This window comes from Perissodus microlepis, chromosome 23 (genome assembly GCF_051167445.1).
Source record: "Perissodus microlepis isolate ML-2025 ecotype Zambia chromosome 23, ASM5116744v1, whole genome shotgun sequence".
In the NCBI taxonomy this organism is placed as follows: Eukaryota; Metazoa; Chordata; class Actinopteri; order Cichliformes; family Cichlidae; genus Perissodus; species Perissodus microlepis.
In genome coordinates, this window is record NC_140482.1 from 2,356,242 (window position 1) to 2,377,031 (window position 20,790).

A 20,790-nucleotide genomic window follows, 5' to 3' on the forward strand; every position below is an offset into this window, starting at 1 on the left:
ACCCCTGCGTGGTCTTACTCCTTTTTCCTTTCTTCTTATCAGCTCAGACTTTGTTTTGATGAATCAGGAAGAACAGAGAGAGTTTTCTATAAGATAACAATGATTTCAGTGAAGCAATTTTAGCAGAGTATACAGAGGGTGAGTGACGTCTGCTCGTGCCTTTAGTCCGTGGATACAGCACAGTGTGTGCAGCGTGGGGGTGACTGCACAGAAAACAGATCAGTGCAGAAGACCTTCAGAGCAGTTCAGTCCTGTGCTTCTGATGTACTGACACGACACAGACACACTGCACTGCAAACATCTTTACTAGGACAGGTTTAACAATGCAGATCTACATGCACTTTACGCACTAACAATGCACAGTAGTGTGAACATATATAGAAGCTGAACGGTGAACAATGCAGTGAGAAAGGCTCTTCTTTCACTTCAATTCCTCCCTCATCACACACGGCTCTGTTTGCAGGCCCGGCCCTGGAAACACACCATGTCACAGTCTGTGCTCAGAAAGGTCAGGGATGGATCTCACGGCAATGGGAGGAAGGGACAAGTGTCTACATTTGCATGCAGTGCACAATCACACCAGCTTTAGACTTTAGATCTGCCCGTGTGAGACATCAGTGCAGTTGCTTCTCTATTCAGCAAAACAGAGACTAACAGCCCGAACCTAAAACACACTGCTTTCACTAACTGTTATGTGATAATTTACCAGGTGTGAAGAAAAGCAGCAGTGAAAGACTCAGATGCTAACAAAAGAAACAAAACAGGTGAAGTTAACCTGAACACATACCAAGTCCTCATTTCTGTTCTGACAGAGTTAGTGTGGTAAACACAATGACTGCAAGAGCAGGGAAGCACGGGGTTCATCATACTGTGGTACCTGTTGGAGGGCCTGGAGGTCCTCCAAGGTCTGCAGAGCAGTCAGTCTCAGGCTTGGCTGCGTGCTGGCAGCGAGCCTGCTGACGCGAGCACAGAGGTCTGGATCCAGGAGCGAGGAGCCCAACAGGAGCAACACATCGTCCTCTAACAACATGGACTGCAGGAGACGCAGGGAGTGGAGACACACCTCCCAGTGTCCGTCTGCAGACACACAAATTAGATCCTGGAATACACAGTCTGTGACACTGACAGTTTCCATCAACACTAACAGTTTATTAAATTAACTATATCAGTGTCATTGAAGGTTAGACTTGAGACGGGTTGTAGGCTAGAGCTAGAGCACAGTGTCTGTGAGTGATGTACAGATACTGGTGTTGTTGGAGCATGCAGCAGCTTACCATCAAGCAGGTTCCAGATGAGAGGGAGGATTGCTTGGTTCTCACTCAGGTACTTCAGTCCTTTGAGACTGATGCTCACGTTATAGAGCGCCATCAGCATCAACCTGCAGCAAAGCATCACCGTAGTGAACAGCGGTCCACACTGCAGAGAAACACTGACATCTAGTGCCCACAACATATCAACACATTCAGATCCCTTTTAAGAGCTTTTAAAAAAGAAGTTTAATAAAATTCCAGTCAGTAAGTGGTGGTTGGTCGGTCAGCACTCTGAAACTCTATGATGTTCGTCAAGTTTGTGGGTTTCATTGTGGTCGTATGAGCTCTGCACACTGTTGCAATTACAGGTATTTACTTTAGTAGGCCCCATTTTACTAACACACATACCACACACAAACATTACAAACTCTTGGTCACTATAATAATAATAATAATAATAACTTTGTTTGAAATCACTTTATAAACAAAGTGCTGTACAGCAATTTGAAACTAAAAAGATGAATAAATAAAAGTGATGAATAGCAGTAGAAGTAAAAACACAATACAAGTAAAAAACAGTAAGAATTTAAAAACTAAAAGCTACAGAATTAAGACATGTAGGATCGGGTGAACAAGTGTGTCTCCAACACATGGAGCACGGGGTGGACCATGAAGGTGTAAAAGGTCAGAGAGGTATGAAGGCGCCAGTCCGTTTAAAGCCGTGTAGGTGAGCAGCAGGACCTTAAAATCTGCTCGAACCTGACAAGGTAGCAATGCAGAGATCTCAGAACAGGGTAATGTGCTCAAATTTCCCAGTTCTTGTTAAAATGCGAGCAGCTGCATTTTGCACCATCTGTAGACCTCTGAAACGTTTCTTTGGAAGCCCAGGAAGAAGAGCGGTACAATAATCAATACGTGAAGACAAATACATGGACAAGAACCTCTGCAGTGTCGCTTGACAAAACCGGTCTGATTCTGGCTATGATCACTTTAACTTCCTACTAATGTGTCAATGAAAACAGAATCTGCATCTTTCTATCCACTTGCTGCTGATGATCAGGGTTCAGCCAGCATGGGCAACAGTGTGAGCAGACATGCCCAAACCTCCATCTCCCACTGAACATCCTTCAGCTCTTATCATAGGACACCAAGGCATTCCAAATGAGAGACATCCCAGCTGGACATCTCTGAAATATCTCACATATGAAGGGTACCAGTGAGGTGGCTGCACCGTATCAAATGGCTCCAATCCTCGTGGAGAAGCAGCAGCTTTAATCTGTGTTGGAACTACTTATTGTGTTTGTCTTAATAAAATGTTAGAACTTCAATGCTAGAAGGAAGCTTAGGAAACAAGGAGAGACATCAGAACACAGAACAAGTTTTTAGACACGCCTTTGTATCAGTTTGAAAACCCTATGTTACGTCATTCTCGAGTCATTGCATTCACAAAGTGTCCATGCTGCCCAGCAGGGTGACAACAATACCCCATCAGCCTTTTATAGCTGAGGGATAAGAATGATGACAAAGGAGGCACAAAACCCAAATTCTTCTGCAAACTATTACATGAATTCTATATTGTACAGAATGAGAAGCCAATAGTCACTCATAATTACAGCAGCTGGAACTGCATGGAAACCTGGAGCTACAACCCTGGAAACCAGATTCCAGCCGTTATCAGCTTTTTAATAAACATTGTTGACCATTACTAGTTATAAATGGGATCATTCATCTTGGCAGGCTTAGACTGATGAACTGATGAGTATATAATTGTACTATACTGATGTTTATACCAGAGAAGATCTTAAAATGGAGCGAGTACGTTTAGCTCATAGCATTACCGTTAACTGTCACACTACAAAATCTAACTCAAATAAAGTCCAAACCTCTGTGAACACTCTTTAAATGGAGAGTCCTCTTCACACACTGAGGTTAATTATGGAGTTCCACAGGGTTCAGTGCTAGGACCAATTCTGTTTACATTATACATGCTTCCCTTAGGCAGCATCATTAGAAGACATAGCATACATTTACACTGCTATGCAGATGACACCCAGTTCTATCTGTCCATGAAGCCAGATAACACACACCAAGTAGTTAAACTGCAGGAATGTCTTAAAGACATAAAGACCTGGATGGCCGCTAACTTTCTGCTTCTTAATTCAGATCAAACTGAGGTTATTGTACTCGGCCCTGAAAATCTTAGAAATATGGTATCTAAGCAGATTCTTCCTCTGGATGGCATTACCTTGGCCTCCAGTAACGCTGTGAGGAACCTTGGAGTCATGTTTGACCAGGACATGTCCTTCAACGCACATATTAAACAAATATGTAAGACTGCTTTCTTCCATTTGTGCAACATCTCTAAAGTTAGAAATATCCTGTCTCAGAGTGACGCTGAAAAACTAGTTCATGCATTTATTACTTCCAGGCTGGACGACTGTAATTCATTATTATCAGGAAGTCCTAAAAACTCTCTGAAAAGCCTTCAGCTAATCCAAAATGCTGCAGCAAGAGTACTGACAGGGACTAGAAAGATGGTAAATGGACTGATTCTTATATAGCACTTTTCTACTCTCCCGGTACTCAAAGTGCTGTATACAACATGCCACATTCACTCAATCTCCCAACTGCCCACACTGACTCTAAACTGAGTGCTTTTATAACAAAACTCACACCCCGATGGACGCATCGGAGAGCAACTTGGGGTTGGTATCTTGCCCAAGGATACTTGGCACGCAGACTGGAGGAGCCAGGGATCGAACCTCCAACGTTCCGATCAGTAGGTGACCTGCTCTACCTCCTGAGCTACAGCCACCCCGAGAGAGAGAGCAGATTTCTCCTGTTTTGGCTTCCCTTCATTGGCTTCCTGTTAAATCCAGAATTTAAAATCCTGCTCCTCACATACAAGGTCTTAAATAATCAGGCCCCATCTTATCTTAATGACCTTGTAGTACCATATCACCCTATTAGAGCACTTCGCTCTCGCTCTGCAGGCCTACTTGTTGTTCCTAGAGTATTTAAAAGCAGAATGGGAGGCAGAGCCTTCAGTTTTCAGGCCCCTCTTCTGTGGAACCAGCTTCCAGCTAAGATTCAGGCTCGATCAGGTGACACTGAATCCCTGAGGCTGGTGGGGATTCCCATGATGCACTGGGTGTTTCTTCTTCACTCACTATGTGTTAATAGACCTCTCTGCATTGAATCATACTTGTTATTAACCTCTCTCTCTCTTCCACAGCATGTCTTTATCCTGTCTTCCTTCTCTCACACCAACCAATCACAGCAGATGGCCCCACCCCTCCCTGAGCCTGGTTCTGCCGGACGTTTCTTCCTGTTAAAAGGGAGTTTGTCCTTCCCACTGTCGCCAACATGCTTGCTCATTGGGGTTTTCTCTGTATGTATTATAGTAGGGTATAATATATAATAATATTAGATTATATAATATAAATATATAAAGCACTTTGTTGTTATTTAGCACTGTATAAACAAAACTGAATTGAAAATTTAATTCAATTTAACCTGAACCGCTGAAGTGCTCCCAGTGATGCTTACAAAGGAGTGCAGCATAGTGGAAACACACCCTGTCACAGGCTAACTAAAAATGTGTGGCTGCCATCAAAGTCTGCACAAGCCTATTCTTAAAAAGACCCGGATGTTCTCCTGTTACTGTTTCATTCTAATAAAGTGTTTCAATGGTGTGGAACTGACTCTGATCTGTTTTCACTTACATTTCACACAGTGTGCAGACTTTTTGAAAACTATGTTGTGAATAAAGTCAGTACAGCTGACCGACACTGAGGCTCACTGATGGTTTCAAATTAAAATCTATATTACTGAATGAAAAATGTAGGAATTTTACTTTGCAAATGACTGCTTTAGAAGAAAGTAAAAGTAGGTTTGATGCCGTTATGATTCATGGATCAGATGATCCGACGCAAACATTGTGTCACATTCTTGTTAACTCTCTATTCAATCCTGATACATATTAATGACAAAGAGGTTGATCCACATACACTTTCAGTCTGGGGAAGACACCAGGCTTCATCAACTTGAGAAGTTTCATCAAAGTGTCCAGCAAGACATGCGCTGAGCTTGACAGGAAGTCCCGCCCCTGCGTTACTGCTGCTACATCTGATTGATAAGAAACAAAGAAAAGTCAGCTGACAAGTCGAGCAGTTATTCATGTTCATGGAGGTTCTAAGAAAATGTGCTTCGACACATCCTTTCTGACTGTTAGAAGCTTCAGACTCACTAGTAATGGTCCCAGCCACTGCCAACACAAACTGGTGCTCGTGGGAGTTGTAGTCCTCAGTTTGAGTTTTCTCCTCTTCATCCAAAGACGTGACAAAGCTCTCTAGAGTCTGAGCAGCTACAGCAAGGAAGGCCTGCAGCTTCCCCTGAAGTGCGCGCACACACACACGCACACACACACACACAATCCAGCAGCATTAACATCTGCTGTTACAAATACTGTTAGATCATGTCTCAGTGACCAACAAAACATGGAACCAATTTAGTTTGGAGAGAGAAGAGAAGGAGCAGAGAGGATGCTCTTTTGTTTGCACTGCATAAAATTATGTGGAACGACCAAAACATATGGAGCCATGTTTCTTTTGCATCAAACACTTTAAACAACATATTTTAATGTTACAGCTAAAGATGTACAACACAGTGGTCAGAAGGTCATTTTGTAATTATACTGTGTGTTGGTTTGATCAAGCAAGTCAAACTAATTATTGTGCATGCTGGGACAAGTTTGTTACTGTGGAAATGATTTTTGATTTTTCAAAGGCAGATATTTGTTCCGGCTGCAGCCCATTCCAAAAACACTTGTGTCTCCTCCTACTGGGATCTGATGTTCATGTATTGAATACTGTTTCATTTTCAGCTGTGGTTGCACTTTATACAAATGCTACTGACCACTAACATGTATCCCTGTAGCCATATTTGGGGTTTTTTTGTTACAGGAAAACAAGTCCAAGTCCACACACAGAGACAGAAAAGACTGAAGATGACTCACATCAGCCAGCCAAAGTGAGACGGTGTCCTCCTTGGCAGAGCAGCTCCACAGCAGACTGCAGGCAGCAGATCCCAGACCAGAGCAGAAGTCTGCCTGCTGCTGCAGCTCCACTCTGCTCTGCCACAGTTGCTCACGTAACAGCAGCTTTTCCTGAACATCCATTCACGTGGATTCAGTGCAGTGTCACATACAGCAAGTAATAAATAACAGCATGGCTTAAAGCAAGACAAGCCCAAGACAAGCAAGTCCAGTTTCCTTAGTGAGATACCAGAAATATTGTTCATGTTATTGTTATGAGTCCATTTTCAGGTCTGACTGTCGCTCTCACCTCTTTCTCTTTTTGACTCTCAGTTTGCACAGCATCCAGTCGAGACTGCAGGTGCAGACACTCCTGCCTCATCTGCTCCTTCACAATGTGCTCCTTCACTAAACACACACACAGTTTGAGAGCAGATATTCTTATGTAATGTTTCTAACACTAGTTTTGCACAACATGAAACTTTGTCAGTTTTAAGGTAGAGTTTTGGTCCCATTTTGATTATGTCATAATCTCCCAGTCCTGTAACAGGCCGGCAACCTCTCCGGAGTATAACCGCCTCTAATTCCAACCCCTGAGACCCTAAACTGAATAAGTGGCTGAGATGCTGAGTGACGTGAGTCTTGAGTTAAAGGAAGAAATGGTAAGGAATCGTGATTTATCACACGCTCTCCGTGGTGGCGGTGAGTGTTTACCATGAGAAAGCAGAGACAGGGTTTCACTGTGGTGGTCCTGGGTCTTTGGACTTTCTATAGGTTTCTAGAGGTCCTTTCATTTTCACAGGGACAAAACAACCAGTTAATAGTTAGCAAACCTTCTTTAGTGGGGGACACTGAGGCCTGAGCCCTTCATGGAGTGTAGCACACAGGTGAACCAGGGGGAGGACATGATATTAGGGGCCATGGAGTCTAAGCAGTGAATGGCAGTATGCAACTTAAAAGTCTGCGTCTTACACACAGCACACTGTGTGGTCTGTGTGTGCATCTCCCACAGATGTAAACTAGGTGTCATGTAGTAACAGACTTGATGTTCCTGTATAGGAAGAGGAAAAAGGATAGCATAGTGGTCAGAGATGGACAGGTCAACACAGGGCACATCTCAAGTCCAGTGTGGGACCTCTTAGATGAGTGGAGTCTTTAACATGCTGCGTGCTGCTGAAGCAGTCTAACAGTGGCATAAATTCTGCAGTAAAGGGGCAGCTGTGAGAGTCAATATGGATAAGGAGGCGTGTGGAGGAGGACAAGCTGGGGCTTCTGGGGTGGTAAACAGGGGTTAGAGTGGGCAGAAGAATCCGAAATGCTGTCGTGCCAAAAAGTGATTTCTGATTTCTGATCTTTGCTTAGACAAAGATATTAAAGGGAATTTAAAGAAGTTCTGGCGCCTTCTTCCAGGCTCCTTAGACTACCATGAGCTGGATGACTGAGCACCTACACAGATAATCAGACCAGTCCTTTGGGTCACTTCAAATACCTTTATAGAGCTGTGACGTTATATTTGGTGCAGTGCCAGAGCCCTCCTGAAAAGGACATTTTTAATGTCAATGACAATTTTTACCCAGATAAATGGGGAAAAAAACCTTAAGTGCAGCGTCTACCATGCAGGCAGGTCAGTAAGAAAACTAAATGACATCTGGGGGGTTTGCAGCCTCAGCACAGCCTTTATCTTCTCATCCCCGTGATGCATTCACGGTGGTGCTGATATTTCAGCGTCTCTGCAGCGCTATCGAGGAGGAGCGACGGGAAAAACACGCGTGTGACCGATGGAGGAAGATGTCAGAAAGAGAGGAAACCGAAAAACCTTACATGTGATGTAAGATTCGTTTTAGACTTTTAAATCACACGTGATGTTTTGCCGAGCTGGCTTTTTGTTCGTGTTTTTAAAGGTTGCATGGAAACAGCAGACGGCTGGTTAGTCAGAGTACGGCGGGGTTTGTAAAGAGCGCTTCTCAGCTTTGTCGCGATGACGTCTGCGCCTGTCAGAGGACATCAAGGAGCATGCTCAGTGTCACGAGAGATTTGATGACATCATCATCCAGGAGCGAGGTGATGGCAGAGATCCAGCAGAGCCGACAGGACATATTTCATGGTCGCCATATCGGAGCACAAGCAGCTAGTTAGCAAGTTAGCCTCTGTGCCAGAGCCAGAGAGACGGGGAGCACCACCCTAAAGCCAGGCCGTGGAAGGCGGAGGCCAGGATGCTGGCAGATCGGGCTGCTCTCAGAAGAATGGTCCAGTGGAAAGCAGCGGGGGTGACAAACAGCCGGGCACAGCAGCAGGTGAGGACACCAGGCACCTAACAGCACCCAAGATACTGTCTCCATGTCTTTAGGAGAATTTGTGGAAATACCACATATTCACTAGCTTGACAGGCAGGAAATACTATTTTTGTTCCCCCACCCCAAACTGCTGAAAGCTGGGAACCTGGCATAACTCGGCATGGTGTGCAATGTCTTCCAGAAAAAAGACACGACCCAATTCTTCTTATATTACCACAACATACTGTGGTGAGACAAGATCCTTCGTGAATAGCAGTGCTATATGCCTGTGTAGGTCATGGTAACCTAAGGAGCTTGGAAAGAAAAGCAACTGGACTTCTTTAAGGTTCTTGAAGATGTTTGAAGAAACTGGTGGAGAGTCCCAGGTGGCTCACAATACCAGTTGTGTGCCACCTACAATCCAGTTTGGAGATCCCTTCCCAGGCACCTTAACAACCACTCACATCTTGCCAGTTGACCTCAACGGGTCAGGTGAATTGGTGAAGCAAGGTCTCACAATGGTCTCACCCGAAACCTCTGCTGATAATGACCCACACCCTTTTTCACACCTTGACTCATGTGGTGAGACACATGATCAGCAGTGGGTCAACTCCCACTAGGGTCCCACCGGGGACTCTTAGAACCGAAGAAGCTTCTCGGATGAGAGGTGAAATGTCTTCAAGAAACTTAAAGAAGCCCAGATGCTTTTCTTTCCAAGCTTCTTAGATCAACAGTGCTGTATATTTACTGGGTCAGCCCCGGCTCAGAGTAGAAGATAAAATTAGAAAGCAGGTGCACCTGGCTTTCCTTATCACCTGTGAGGGCTGTTAAACAGACCTGGCTCCACTGACCATTAGACAACTCTGTCTCTCTGTAGCTGGATGTCTTCAACAAGCCTTCAGGTTTATACATTAACTGTATATGTTCTGCTCTGTGATACACACAACACCCTCATGTTTACAGCAGGATCAGAGTGGAGTTGAGCATACTTGTCTGAGCTGCTTGGGCTTTATGCAGCATCTCCATCAGATCCCCATTCACAACTCTGGGCAGGAACTCTCTAAGCTGCATGACTTCTGTGGTCAACTTCTCTAAATCTCTCTTCCTCACTCTGATAAAGCCACCCTGGAAGAAAAAAAGATAGAAAAAGACTGCATCCTTCTTTGCCACAGATTCACTCATTTAATTGTGCTTTTTTAGATTCTAAGTAATCCATAGACAGACAAGGAAACTATTAAATATGCACTCCAGACCAGGCAGAGTGTGATAAGGGCTCAGTGTAAACTGCTATTACAATGAAGCATGTCTGCAGGATGGCCTATAAATAAGCAATGGGGACAAATGAATAGAAAACACAGAAGGAAAGTCTTAGGTATGTGTTGGCCGACCATGTTCTGCAATATCAGCTTCAATGCACTGATTCTCTGAGTTTTAAATCATCACCATCAAATAAGAGGTCTCTGCTGAGTTACTGGTTTAACTTAATTAAGTTCAGACAGACTTTACAGTGTCTCCTTTATGAAGAAGCTGGCGACAGAACAGAGACACTTCCTGTAGTTTCTTCATTGAAACTATGCACAGCCCACATTTTTAGTTTTATAACATAATGTAAGTCTACAGTGTCATCTCAGGGTTTGAGCACACTGCCTAAAGATGGCTCTGTCACTCAGATAGTTGTATTTGAATTAAAACAAGGTTAAAGGTTTAGCTGCTGGCTTGAAAAAGTCCCACTTTTATTAGCCAGGTACGCGTTTTAACTCTGTACTTGTAGTAACCACTATCACAGATTCATCAAACACTGAGAGGCCCAGTCTTTGGACTCCAGCCGGTCTGATGAGGACAAAGCTAAAGATGTCGTCTTTGTTCTCCTGATTAGCAGGAACAGCAGGCAGGTTCGTCCGGGGCTGACTGGGTGTCTTACCTTTGCTTTTTGGCTCGTCTTTTTCCCGCCTGATAAGGCTGCCATGTTACTGCTGGTTGGTGAGTCTGCTTCTGTGGTCACAGAGACCAGCACTCAGTTTATTACACAGCTAGCAAAGCTAGCACGTTAGCTAAGAAATGTTTCTGAATCCACAGATAGAGGTTTGAGTTGTTTAGTGCCACATCACCAATGTTTTTGAATATATTGGACACATAAAGCTGCTCACCAGTGGTGTGAGTCAAAGGACTGAGGACCTGTTCCTGGCCGCTTTTTAGCGCAGACCGTCCCAAACACACGGGACGCAGCTGTGAGGCGGGCTCCAGTCCGGGTTTTACGGCCTGCGAGAGAGCTGGGCTCTTCCTTTGTGTTTGAACTTCTTCAGTGTGCTCCGTGGGACCGGTGCGGTGGAGACAAGCACTTCCGTTTGCCCTCTCTCAGCTCACTCATGTCTGGGGGACTAGAAGCCCGCTTCTCCGGGGATGACGTGTTTGTGAGCCGCTTCCCAGTGCACCGCGCCTGCCGGGATGGAGATGTTGGGGCTCTGGTCCTTCTGTTACAGCAGCTGTCAAACCACATCCATCTAACTGCCGAGGACTCCTTCTATGGATGGACTCCCATTCACTGGGCTGCTCACTACGGACAGGTCAGCATGCAATCACTGGGTATTCAATAGTGGTGTCCATGAAACACGAAAGAGGGTTAAAATAGGTGTGCACTTTTGCCTACTGCTGTGAACTGTAACCACACTGTGTGTATTATATGTTTAAACTCCAACATGGCGGCGGACAGCGCTCATAATCAAGCTAAAAGATTTTTTCCTCTTTAATATTTCGCCGCACTCCTTTACCGTGTTTGATTGGCCCAAACAGTTATGTCTGAGTACCGGCGTACAACAAAGGTTTTTTTAAAGACAAAAAAAAAAAAACTTTACGTGTTTGGAGGTTTTCATTGGTTCAGTCGGGGCCAATCGCTTTTTAGGCGCCAAAATCGGCTCAAAACAAACGTAACACCAGAGCCTGCGACACCGCAACAACCTCTGTTCTCTGAAAATATAAAAACTTGTTCTGTTTTTTTTTTTGTTATTGTTTTTTTTTTTTATTAGATGATTAATTACTTCTCGTACTATTCTGATCTTCTTCATTTTATATCATTGTCTTTACCAAAGCTCTGCTAGAAGCGTCTCTTCAGCCACCTTGAAATATCTCCAAACACTTACTGGGCACATGTTTTAAGCAGTGTCTGGATGTACTTACACTTTTTGCTTATACGTCCCTGTAAGCGGACCTTAGGTGGGGTTTTTAAATATGTCTAACAACCAAAGTCAGCTGAAGCCTGCTTTGAGAACAGTGGGGTCCACGCTGTACAATACTCAGGTGATATACAAGGAGAACTGTTGGAGATTTCTTACAATGAAAGTGCGTCAGTGCAGAGGTCTCCTCTGAGATCTGCAGCAGTGACATACATGAGCAGTGTGTCACTGTGATTCTTGTATTTGTTACTGGCATGTGGCACAGCTGGAGTGCGTGATGCACCTGGTGGAGATGGGCTGCGAGGTGAACAGGGTGACCAGTCGATTCAATCAGACTCCAACACACACTGCAGCATTCGGAGGACATCCTCACTGCGTGGTGTGGCTCACTCAGGCTGGAGCTGACGTCAACAAGCAGGTCAGTGTGTGGAAACTCACCTGTTGTGTAGTATTTAATGCTTAATGTGGTTCTGTTTGCATCTATGAGTGTTATCACTGAATATTTGAATCTAGGGACCTCTGGTTTTTGCATCTGCTGTACATAAAAGCTAGAAGAAATTCATTTAATTGACAGTGTCTCCAGCGTTGTTCACACTAAATATGTACTTGTAGTCATGGAAAGGTTTTGGGACTGAACTTGTACTTGCAGTACAGATAATTAGAAATGGATGCAGAGTTCACGGTGCCAGCAGTACTCATAAACCCGAGCTCTTCCATTAGTGGCCCAGGCGTGGACCGACAGGGCAGGAGCTTTCACTGCTGCTGGGTTTCATTCTCTTGTTTCCTTTTCCTTTTATTTCAAAAGAGCAGTGCACAATAATCTGAGCAATGTCACCACAGCTGCAGCTGCAGTCCTGTGACTGTGAACATATTGTCTCCTAGAGTTTGATTGGTCAGTAATATTAGTGTCATTTTTGCATGTCTATAATACAAACCTTACAGTTTCCGTTGTGTTTTCAGGACTTTGTTGGTGAGGCTCCCATTCATAAGGCAGCTCGGTCAGGTAGCTTGGAGTGTATCCAGGTCCTTTTGATAGCAGGCGCTAAACCGCAGTAAGTATCCTGCAGTCTTCGGTTTAGTAGTAATATCCAGTGTAAAGCACCACAGAAGCTCTGGCACACAGAGTGTGAACCACAGCAGCTGCTACACGTCTTAGATTTGAGTCATGTAGGCCACACATGCTCAGCAGGTCTGGTCAGAATAACTACGGCTGTTATTTTTACTGTGAAATTTACTTTAGTGGGAAATCCTGCAGCTCAGTGCTGTGCTTCAGATATCCCGCCTGAGGTAAACCCAGAGGAGGATGATGATGATGAAGTGGCATCAGCCAGCATAATTTCTGCTGACTTGTTTTCCTGATTAACAGGCTGCGTTTGGCGTTCTTTAGTGCTGCGTGTTTCCTCATGCTAACAAAGATCAGCTGCTGTGGTTCTGCCGTGTTTTCTGTTGTCCTGAAATCTTATTCTTAGTGTCTCATCAGCTGTTGGGAGGGAACAAGCCACAGTGGTTTACTGTTAACATCCTCGCAATCATTCAGAAGTGCCTATAACATGGACACAAGTAGCGTTTCTGTCATCACCAAGATGAAGATGTAGTGAAGTTCTGGTGCAAACAGGTGACATGAAATAGTCTCAAGATCCTTGATTCAAAAAAAAAAGGTAATTGTCCTTAACTTGTCCATAAGGAAGGCTTACAGCAAAAAATCCATTCTGTGGCGGTGTAGTAAATAATGGCCTCAGGTTCTATTAATACTTAACTTAGTGATAACATAATGATAAAGACCAGTTAAAATCTGTGCCAAAGCTTGCTTTATTGGACAAATCCAACTCATAAACCATATGTTTTACAAATCTTTGAACTGAGATAATCTATCATTTTAAGAAAAACACGAACTGATTTTGGGTGTGATGGCAGCAACACCTCACAAAGAGTTGGGATGTTGGATTGGAACGATCAGAGGTTCAAAGCAGAAACAGCTGGAGGAAGAATTTACAGTTAATCAGCTGGTAACAGGGGAGGGACACGTTCAAAGAGCAGAGTTCCTCAGAAGTAAAGATGGACAGAGTCCATCAGTCTGCAGAAAACTGCAGGTTCAGAATAATGTTCCTCACTGTGAACATGTCCTCACGGACAGTAATGATGGAGCTGATTCACAGCTCTGCGTGTCATCCACACATGCAGGATAAAGCTCCATTATGCAGAGAAGAAGCCAGATGTGGGGTGGGGTTGCATCAGTGCCTGTGTACTTTCAGTGTGTGAAAGTACATACAGGTTTTAGAGCAAGAGGTGTTCCATCCACACGTGTTTCAGGGAAGCAGACGGCATCAATGAGCCATGCTGGCTCATTGTAGAGGAGTCCGTCTGCGGAGCTGGCCTGCCTGCAGCCCAAACTGTTCACCAACTGAGAACATCTAGTGTGTCATGAAAGCAAAAGTGCAGCAAAGCAGAGCCAGGACTGACAAGAGCGGGACACCAGTCCTCTCCCAAACGTGCAGCAGCCGCTCTCCTCAGCTCACACGTGTTTACAGACTGTAGTTAAAAGAAGGCAGGAGGCTGCACAGTGATAAACATGGCCCTGTCCACCTTTGTTGCTGCCAGCACATTCATAATGACCTTACTGTTTCTCAGATGGTTCATTTTAGTTTAAAAAATGTTTTCTGTGAATCAAATCAGAGTTTACGACGTTCTGCGTCGTACAAAGTGTCCCACTATTAAAACGTGTTTCAGTGGCCGTTCCCTCCATTCAGCTCATTTGAGTGCCATTTGCTTTAAAGAGTGATAGTAATGTTGTGTGTTGTGTTTTGTTCAGCAGCGGCTCAGGTAAAAATCCTCTGGCATGTTTGTCATGATGCACAGTAGAGAAAAGTAGTGAGTGTAAAAGCAGAAAAGCTCATGTGTTTTTATGCCTACATGTGGCACAGCAACAGCAGTTGAAGAATACATGTAAACATGGAAATGCTGTGCTGTAATATAAATGGAGACAGAGTTACACCATCTGAGATTCCATAATAAGAGGAAAACACAAGAAAAGTGATCAGACTGTGGCCTTTGTCTTTGCTTTCTCTTGAAAACTGCACTCATTTATCATTTAGGCTTTTACCTTAACCTACTGCTGTAATGAAAGCAGAAAGTTCTCAAGAGACTGTTAATAAAATTATAAAATATTTAATAAAAATGATAAAGTAGCTGGGGCAGTAAAGCAAGGAAACATGTATCTCCATTTACTGAGCAAATATATTGAGAAAGACTGTTTAGTGCATCGGTCCTGTAGACCATTTTTTAAATTATTTGTATTAAATATTTCGTCTCAGAAATGTTCTGCTTTTATTGAGTTCTTTCGCCCGCCTTCCTTTTGATCTCTTTTCTGATGACCCACTGATGGGACATGATTCTTGACCAACACAGAGTGCCTACAGGGGGCGCTGTAGCGTTCTGTGTTGAAGTCTGGCTGCTGTGAATGTTTTAAATGGAGAGAGGAGCTGTACCTGTCAGTACCAGCAGAGTTTCTGATCTCACTCACTGAGCTCTGCAGTGTGTGATCCTGTCAGCTCGGCTGCTTTTCCTTCTCAGCTCACACTAGATGACACTGAGCTTCCAGGCTGGACGACTGTAATTCATTATTATCAGGAAGTCCTAAAAGCTCCCTGAAAAGCCTTCAGCTAATCCAAAATCCTGCAGCAAGAGTCCTGACAGGGACCAGAAAGAGAGAGCAGATTTCTCCTGTATTGGCTTCCCTTCATTGGCTTCCTGTTAAATCCAGAATTCAAAATCCTGCTCGTCTAAATAAAACTGAACTGAAAATGAGAGCAACAGCAACCTCTGCACTCACGTTATGGTGGTTACAACCTGACGCAGCTGCTCTCTGTGTGTTACACTCACTTTCTGGATTTGGTCTAACGCCGTAGCGTGCTCGACCCCACTTCCTCAACCTCTTCTCTATATCTGCCTTACCAGCCGGTGAGAGAGATGGAGCGGGGCTGAGGACGACTGACGAGTAGTGACTGATTTCATTCTCATGCAAAGAGGTTTTTTGATGGTTTAAATGAATTTTATTAGTCCAGTTTCCAGGGAAACCATTAACTGTCTAATGACTTGAATGTCTTGTAGAAATAATACGACTACTTTACAGAATCCTTGACAAAACTGATACAGATAGAAATGTTTCTGCTGTTATTAGCAACTGTAAACTGATTCATGCGTCCACTAACCTACCAAATAACCACTGAACACAGTATTATTAATGTATTTAATACTCACTTGAATGTCTTTGTAACTTTTCCCAAGAGAAATCAGAGCTTTTGAGACTCAAACGTGAGTACTCACATGAGCTTTTCTGCTCAAGGCATTTGTACACTCGTTGAAGGACATTTTAACTGTTTTGAAATCAATATAAAGATGTTTTTTTTGCAAAATGTTATATATTATGTTAAAAAAAACAAACAGCTGTGATCTTGATTTTCAAATTGTGCTAGCAGAAACAAACACCCTGCACGTTGTGATGTTTTTCAGCCTTTGAGTTTGAACTTGATTTTCTGAAGTTATCCCAGAAAGAGGGAGCAATCCAAATAGGCACTGCAGAATCTGCCACACGTGCATCTGCGAGCAGCTTGCAGTTGTGACACTGAGTGCTCACTATCGCTTCCCACAGTTTCTGCAGCTGGCAAACTGGCGAGGTATTTCCTGCAGTGATTGGTTTCAATGCTATCAAAGCACTCACGATGACTGTCATGTTTAGGCATGCATGCTTAGCTCTCACCTCACTGTTTACATACTGTGTGCTAATGGGACACGCCTCAGCCTCACTAATGATTGGAAGCTTAGTCTCAGGAGTACATCAGAGTGCAGTACAGTGCTGTAGGGCAGTGCTGTGCAGTACAGCACTGTACTGTACAGCACTGGATTTCTCTCCTTCTGTTCAGGCCTTTCTAACCCAAACCACCCCAGCATTACAGAACAAAAGCTTCAGCGCTGTGAGCTTACTTTAGAACATAATCGAAGCTTAGAAATCACAAAAGCATGATCGTTTTCATGACAGCACAGATGTACTGTGTAGGATATAGGACCTGATGTTCTTTTTCATTTAGGACCATGCATAGACCACATCTCAGACGGTTAGAATATTAGGAAAAACCGCCTCTGTTCTTCATCATTTCATTCAAAAACCTAAACTTTCATATCTTCTATACTCCATGTATCCATTCTCTTGTGTGTATCCGGCTCAGGGCCACGGGGGGCCGGAGTCCATCCCAGCTGTCGCAGGGTGAGAGGCTGAGTACAGCGTGAACAGGTCGCCAGGCTCTCAGGGCTGACAGAGACAGGTTCAACATTCACAACTGTGATTGGTAACCTGACCAGGCATGCCTGTGGGCTGTGGGGGGAAGCCCGCACAGAGCTCAGCCTCTGTGGGAACAGTGAGTGCAAACCACTGCACCTCCATGCTGCCCTTACTGTGCATTCATTATATATACAGTCAAATAATGAGAAATCCTTTGTTAAGCTCATATTTGTCAAATTCCTTTGTTCAAGCAGTTGAAAATATTGACCCAGTAATGTCTGACAGATGTGGAAGACATGCTTTGTTGGAGGCTGAGAGCATGAAAGAGTTCCTGTATCTGTGGCAGCCGAGCCGAATGTTCACAGCGGTGCAGACGCTGCTCAGCATCACCCATCAAAGTTAAAAAGTGCAGCGGAAGACCAGGCAGAAAAGTCCAGCTTCATTTATACGTGGCTGAGACTTCACGAGTGTGGAGTGGCGGTGTTACTGCTCTCCAGGTTGCTCTGATGGCCTTTCTGGGTTTTTGGGTCGGCTGGTTCTTGTTTTCCTCTTCACATAATCTCTATAGCTCAGGTCAGGTGAGTCGGCTGCACATCACTCGCTGGGCCCACGTCCTAATTTTAGGTTTGACAGCGTTTTAGTAGGTAAAGGTGATGCTTGGACATGAATTGAGCTGCGGTTTGGGGAAGGCCTCGAAGGGGACTGGCGACGGCTCCCGGGCCTGGCAGATTCTCATGGACTAAATAGGACTGAAGAAGTTAAAGATTTGAGAACAAGGAGGGAGGGAGGGCACGTAAAGGAGAATGAACAGTTTGCAGAACTGGGGGAACCTCTGTAGATGACAACCAGAAGGAGCGTGTTTGGAGGCGTGGTCCCGCTCCTGAAATTCCCATACATGATGTCGAGAAATGAGTGTCTTCACAAAGCTAATGAGCAGATAGAAGCATGAAGAGCTCCAACGTCTGCTGGTAGATGTCTGTGTTGACTTTGGAGCAGCACCAGGAGATGACATGTGAGCAGGGCTCTCAAACTAGTGACGTGAAGAAATATAATGCAACTTGGCATTGGAAATGTTTGTTTTCTTGTTTGTTGTTGTTCTTCTGTACCACTTGAACACTAGCGTGAGATGGCAGTGGCCCACAGCTCATTTCAGTTTGAAAAGAAGACTCTGGACCTTCTCCTCCTGAGATGCGCTGCTCTGTTATCTCTGGTTCAGCGGAGGCTTGATCTGACCTCAGTCCACTCCTGTCAGGCTCTCCCAGGTTCTTGAGATGACTTTTCTTGACACTGATTTCGAGGCTGAGGTCATGTCTGCTGCACCTTTTCCTGCCGTGCTTTTCCCTTCCGGTCCACTTCCAAGGATATGCTCCAGTACGGCATGCTGTGAGCAGCCTTCTGTGGCTGCTTATGGATCCTTATCAAACGTGACGTCAGCAGTCAGACGATGTACGTCCTTGAGACTGTCTGAACAGTAACTTCCTCAAACTCGATATGAAATATTCTAATAATCTGAGATGCTGGAGTGCAAATTTTATGATCCACCATCAGCATCAGAATGAAAACAAACAGGTTGAAATGTTTCAATTTGCATGAAATGAAGGTAGAATATATGAAAGTTTTACTTTTATAATTAGCAATACAAAAAAGAACTTTATTGATAATATCCAGATTGTATTATATCCAGTTTTGGGAGGCCTTTCATTTATGCACACGGCTTTCACATCTCTGTGATAGACAGGAAAATAAACAGTTTGAAACACGGACTGTAGTCTTTAGTGGAAACGTGGCTGTGATCGCGGTCCTGCTGTGTGTGAGTGGGCAGGTTAGTCACAGCACGTGTTGCAGGGTGAGACCATCAAGACTCGGACTGGTTTTCTTCGATCGTGATGGTTTCTCCTTGCAACATTAGAGCTCTGATGGTTTGAGGTGCTGTTACCCAGGACGCACTTTGTCTGACTTCATTCTTATTGTTTAGTTTAGAGAATGCAAGCGGGCAGACGGCAGCAGACCTGGCCCACGCTCAAGGCTTCCACGACTGTTTCTGCTTCATCTCCAACGCCCAGAAGCACCTGCAGCAGCGTAACGAGGGGAACATAGTGCAGAATGGAGGCGGCGCCCCCTGTGGTCTGGGCGCGCTCAGCAGAAAGAGGCAGCTAGCCGCCCAGGACGCGGGCCACCTGAAAAAAGCCAAAAGGGCTGATGGTAAGAAATGTTTACGTGTTAGGCGTGTGCGCGGTGTTTGCTTGTTTGCTCTTCTCATCGTGCTGTGCTGCAGGTATGCTGGTGCAGAGCAGCGCGCTCGAGGAGCTGGAAGCCATGAGCCTGGAGCTCAGCGCAGGTGGGTTTGCTCTGCGTGGCAAAGCAGCACATGGCTACAATAATATCACACGATCTACCTCTGATCCCATTTTCTCTGCTGCTGTGTTTAAAAGCAGATTTCAACAACGGGCATCTCCACGCTGCGCCTCGTCCTCCGCTCTCTCCAAACTCTCACTCTCCGCCACGTTGTCGGCGGGCTTCAGCCGAGATGTGCGGCTCGCTGCACCTGAGCAGCAGCCCGGGCGGCTGCGTCTCCAACTGGCCCGCGTGCCTGGGGCCAACAGGGGTGGACTGTGGGGATTTCTTGCATTATGGACACTACCATGGCTTTGGCGACACGGCCGAGGAGCTGAGTGACAGCAGCTGCATCCGGGCGGAGCATCCATCCAAGCAGGCTGTGGATGGCAGCATCCACCTATACCACGGCTCATAAACCCGGAGGGTTAGTCTGCACAGATGTGCTTCCACTAAACTTTAAAGGATTACTCTGGCGATGAGAAGTAATCCTCGTGTGCCTACAGCCCACAGCCAGGACGTGTTAGGCTCACACTGACTCAGCTGGGTTGTGAAAAAGCTGCTTCCAAAAATAATCTTCAGGGATGGATTTCTGTGACATCACACTGTAGGGCAACACTATACTCATAACTCGAGTTAACTTTGTTCTCTTGGTTTAATCAGCAGCATCTCTGCAGTCCTGTCCTCACAGTGGCCTTTCAACCACGTACAGCTGGTGGGAATATTTCACTTGTCTTTGTGCTAAGCTGGTTCAGACCATTAGCAGTAGTACGGTGCTGTGTGGGTGTGTGGGTGTGGAAGTCGTCCCGTCTGCTGGGACCTTCATTAACCGAGGTGTTTACTGCTCTGGGCTCAGCTCCTGACCTCCTGCTCACCCTGTTACCTCAGGAGTGTCGCTGCTTTGCTGTGTGTGTGTGTGTGTGTGTGTGTGTGTGTGTGTGTGTGTGTCGTTGAACTGCACTGAGGCTGAAAACTGTTTTAGAGATCTCACTGTAATTTCATGAGGCTTAAACCATTTCTTGTGTTTTGTACGACGGTTGTAGAGGCGCCATTTTTCTGAACACGGTGTCACACACGACCTTACACTGACCTGCATTTGTACTCAATAAAACCTGTTTTACACACATTCTTATAAAACAGTATTTGTGCATGTTTTGATTTTTATCACACAAATACATTAAAGTTTAAACATGTTTGAGTTTAAATGTCAGACGGTTTTCTACAAGGTGACATCAGGCCGCCTGACCAGAAACCCAAAGACTGCCTGGACTCAGAGATGACGTCACTACGTGGGACAGAGCGCGTCACTGTGACACCAGCCGGTGCTCTGCTGTGTATAAAGAGCTGTGCTCCACATTCGTGGACGACACCGTGCACTCAAACTGTTGTGGCTGCTGGATTTATTTTGCCCGTGTGTACATTTAGATTGACCCCAGAGATAATGCACCTGCAC

The 20,790-nt window shown here is 44.9% G+C and overlaps 2 protein-coding genes across 7 annotated transcripts; one reads left to right on the forward strand and one right to left on the reverse strand.

The window, feature by feature from the left end:
* Positions 1–49: 49 nt before the first annotated feature.
* On the reverse strand, positions 50–10,593 carry hsf2bp (heat shock transcription factor 2 binding protein). 5 transcript variants are annotated; one of them, XM_084920443.1, is made up of 9 exons: positions 10,480–10,593; positions 9,548–9,683; positions 6,596–6,693; positions 6,268–6,417; positions 5,500–5,644; positions 5,261–5,378; positions 1,275–1,378; positions 878–1,077; positions 97–471 (listed from the first exon to the last, which is right to left on the reverse strand). In XM_084920443.1, the coding sequence occupies exons 1-9, from the start codon at positions 10,522–10,524 to the stop codon at positions 442–444; spliced, it is 1,026 nt and encodes a 341-aa protein (XP_084776569.1). In that variant the 5' UTR covers positions 10,525–10,593; the 3' UTR covers positions 97–441. The 5 variants fall into 5 exon arrangements, with proteins under 5 accessions (XP_084776570.1, XP_084776566.1, XP_084776569.1 ...); XM_084920440.1 differs by having other exon boundaries at positions 71–1,077; XM_084920441.1 differs by lacking the exon at positions 10,480–10,593 and having other exon boundaries at positions 257–471; positions 9,548–9,740.
* ankrd10a (ankyrin repeat domain 10a) lies at positions 8,024–20,476 on the forward strand. 2 transcript variants are annotated; one of them, XM_084920445.1, is made up of 6 exons: positions 8,024–11,122; positions 11,994–12,146; positions 12,689–12,780; positions 18,979–19,205; positions 19,279–19,341; positions 19,439–20,476. In XM_084920445.1, exons 1-6 carry the CDS (start codon positions 10,925–10,927, stop codon positions 19,753–19,755), a joined length of 1,050 nt encoding a protein of 349 aa, XP_084776571.1. In that variant the 5' UTR covers positions 8,024–10,924; the 3' UTR covers positions 19,756–20,476. The 2 variants fall into 2 exon arrangements, with proteins under 2 accessions (XP_084776571.1, XP_084776572.1); XM_084920446.1 differs by having other exon boundaries at positions 8,024–8,579.
* The last annotated feature ends 314 nt before the right edge of the window (positions 20,477–20,790 follow it).

Coding starts and splice junctions, on each gene's coding strand:
- hsf2bp (XM_084920439.1), bottom strand. CDS start 9,740: ATGAGTGAATCTGTGGCAAAGAAGGATGCAGTCTTTTTCTATCTTTTT. Junction 5,645..6,267: donor TCTCACTTTGGCTGGCTGAT/GTGAGTCATCTT, acceptor CGCGCACTTCAG/GGGAAGCTGCAGGCCTTCCT. Junction 5,379..5,499: donor AGTGGCTGGGACCATTACTA/GTGAGTCTGAAG, acceptor CTTATCAATCAG/ATGTAGCAGCAGTAACGCAG.
- ankrd10a (XM_084920445.1), top strand. CDS start 10,925: ATGTCTGGGGGACTAGAAGCCCGCTTCTCCGGGGATGACGTGTTTGTG. Junction 12,781..18,978: donor ATAGCAGGCGCTAAACCGCA/GTAAGTATCCTG, acceptor CTTATTGTTTAG/TTTAGAGAATGCAAGCGGGC. Junction 19,342..19,438: donor GAGCCTGGAGCTCAGCGCAG/GTGGGTTTGCTC, acceptor GTTTAAAAGCAG/ATTTCAACAACGGGCATCTC.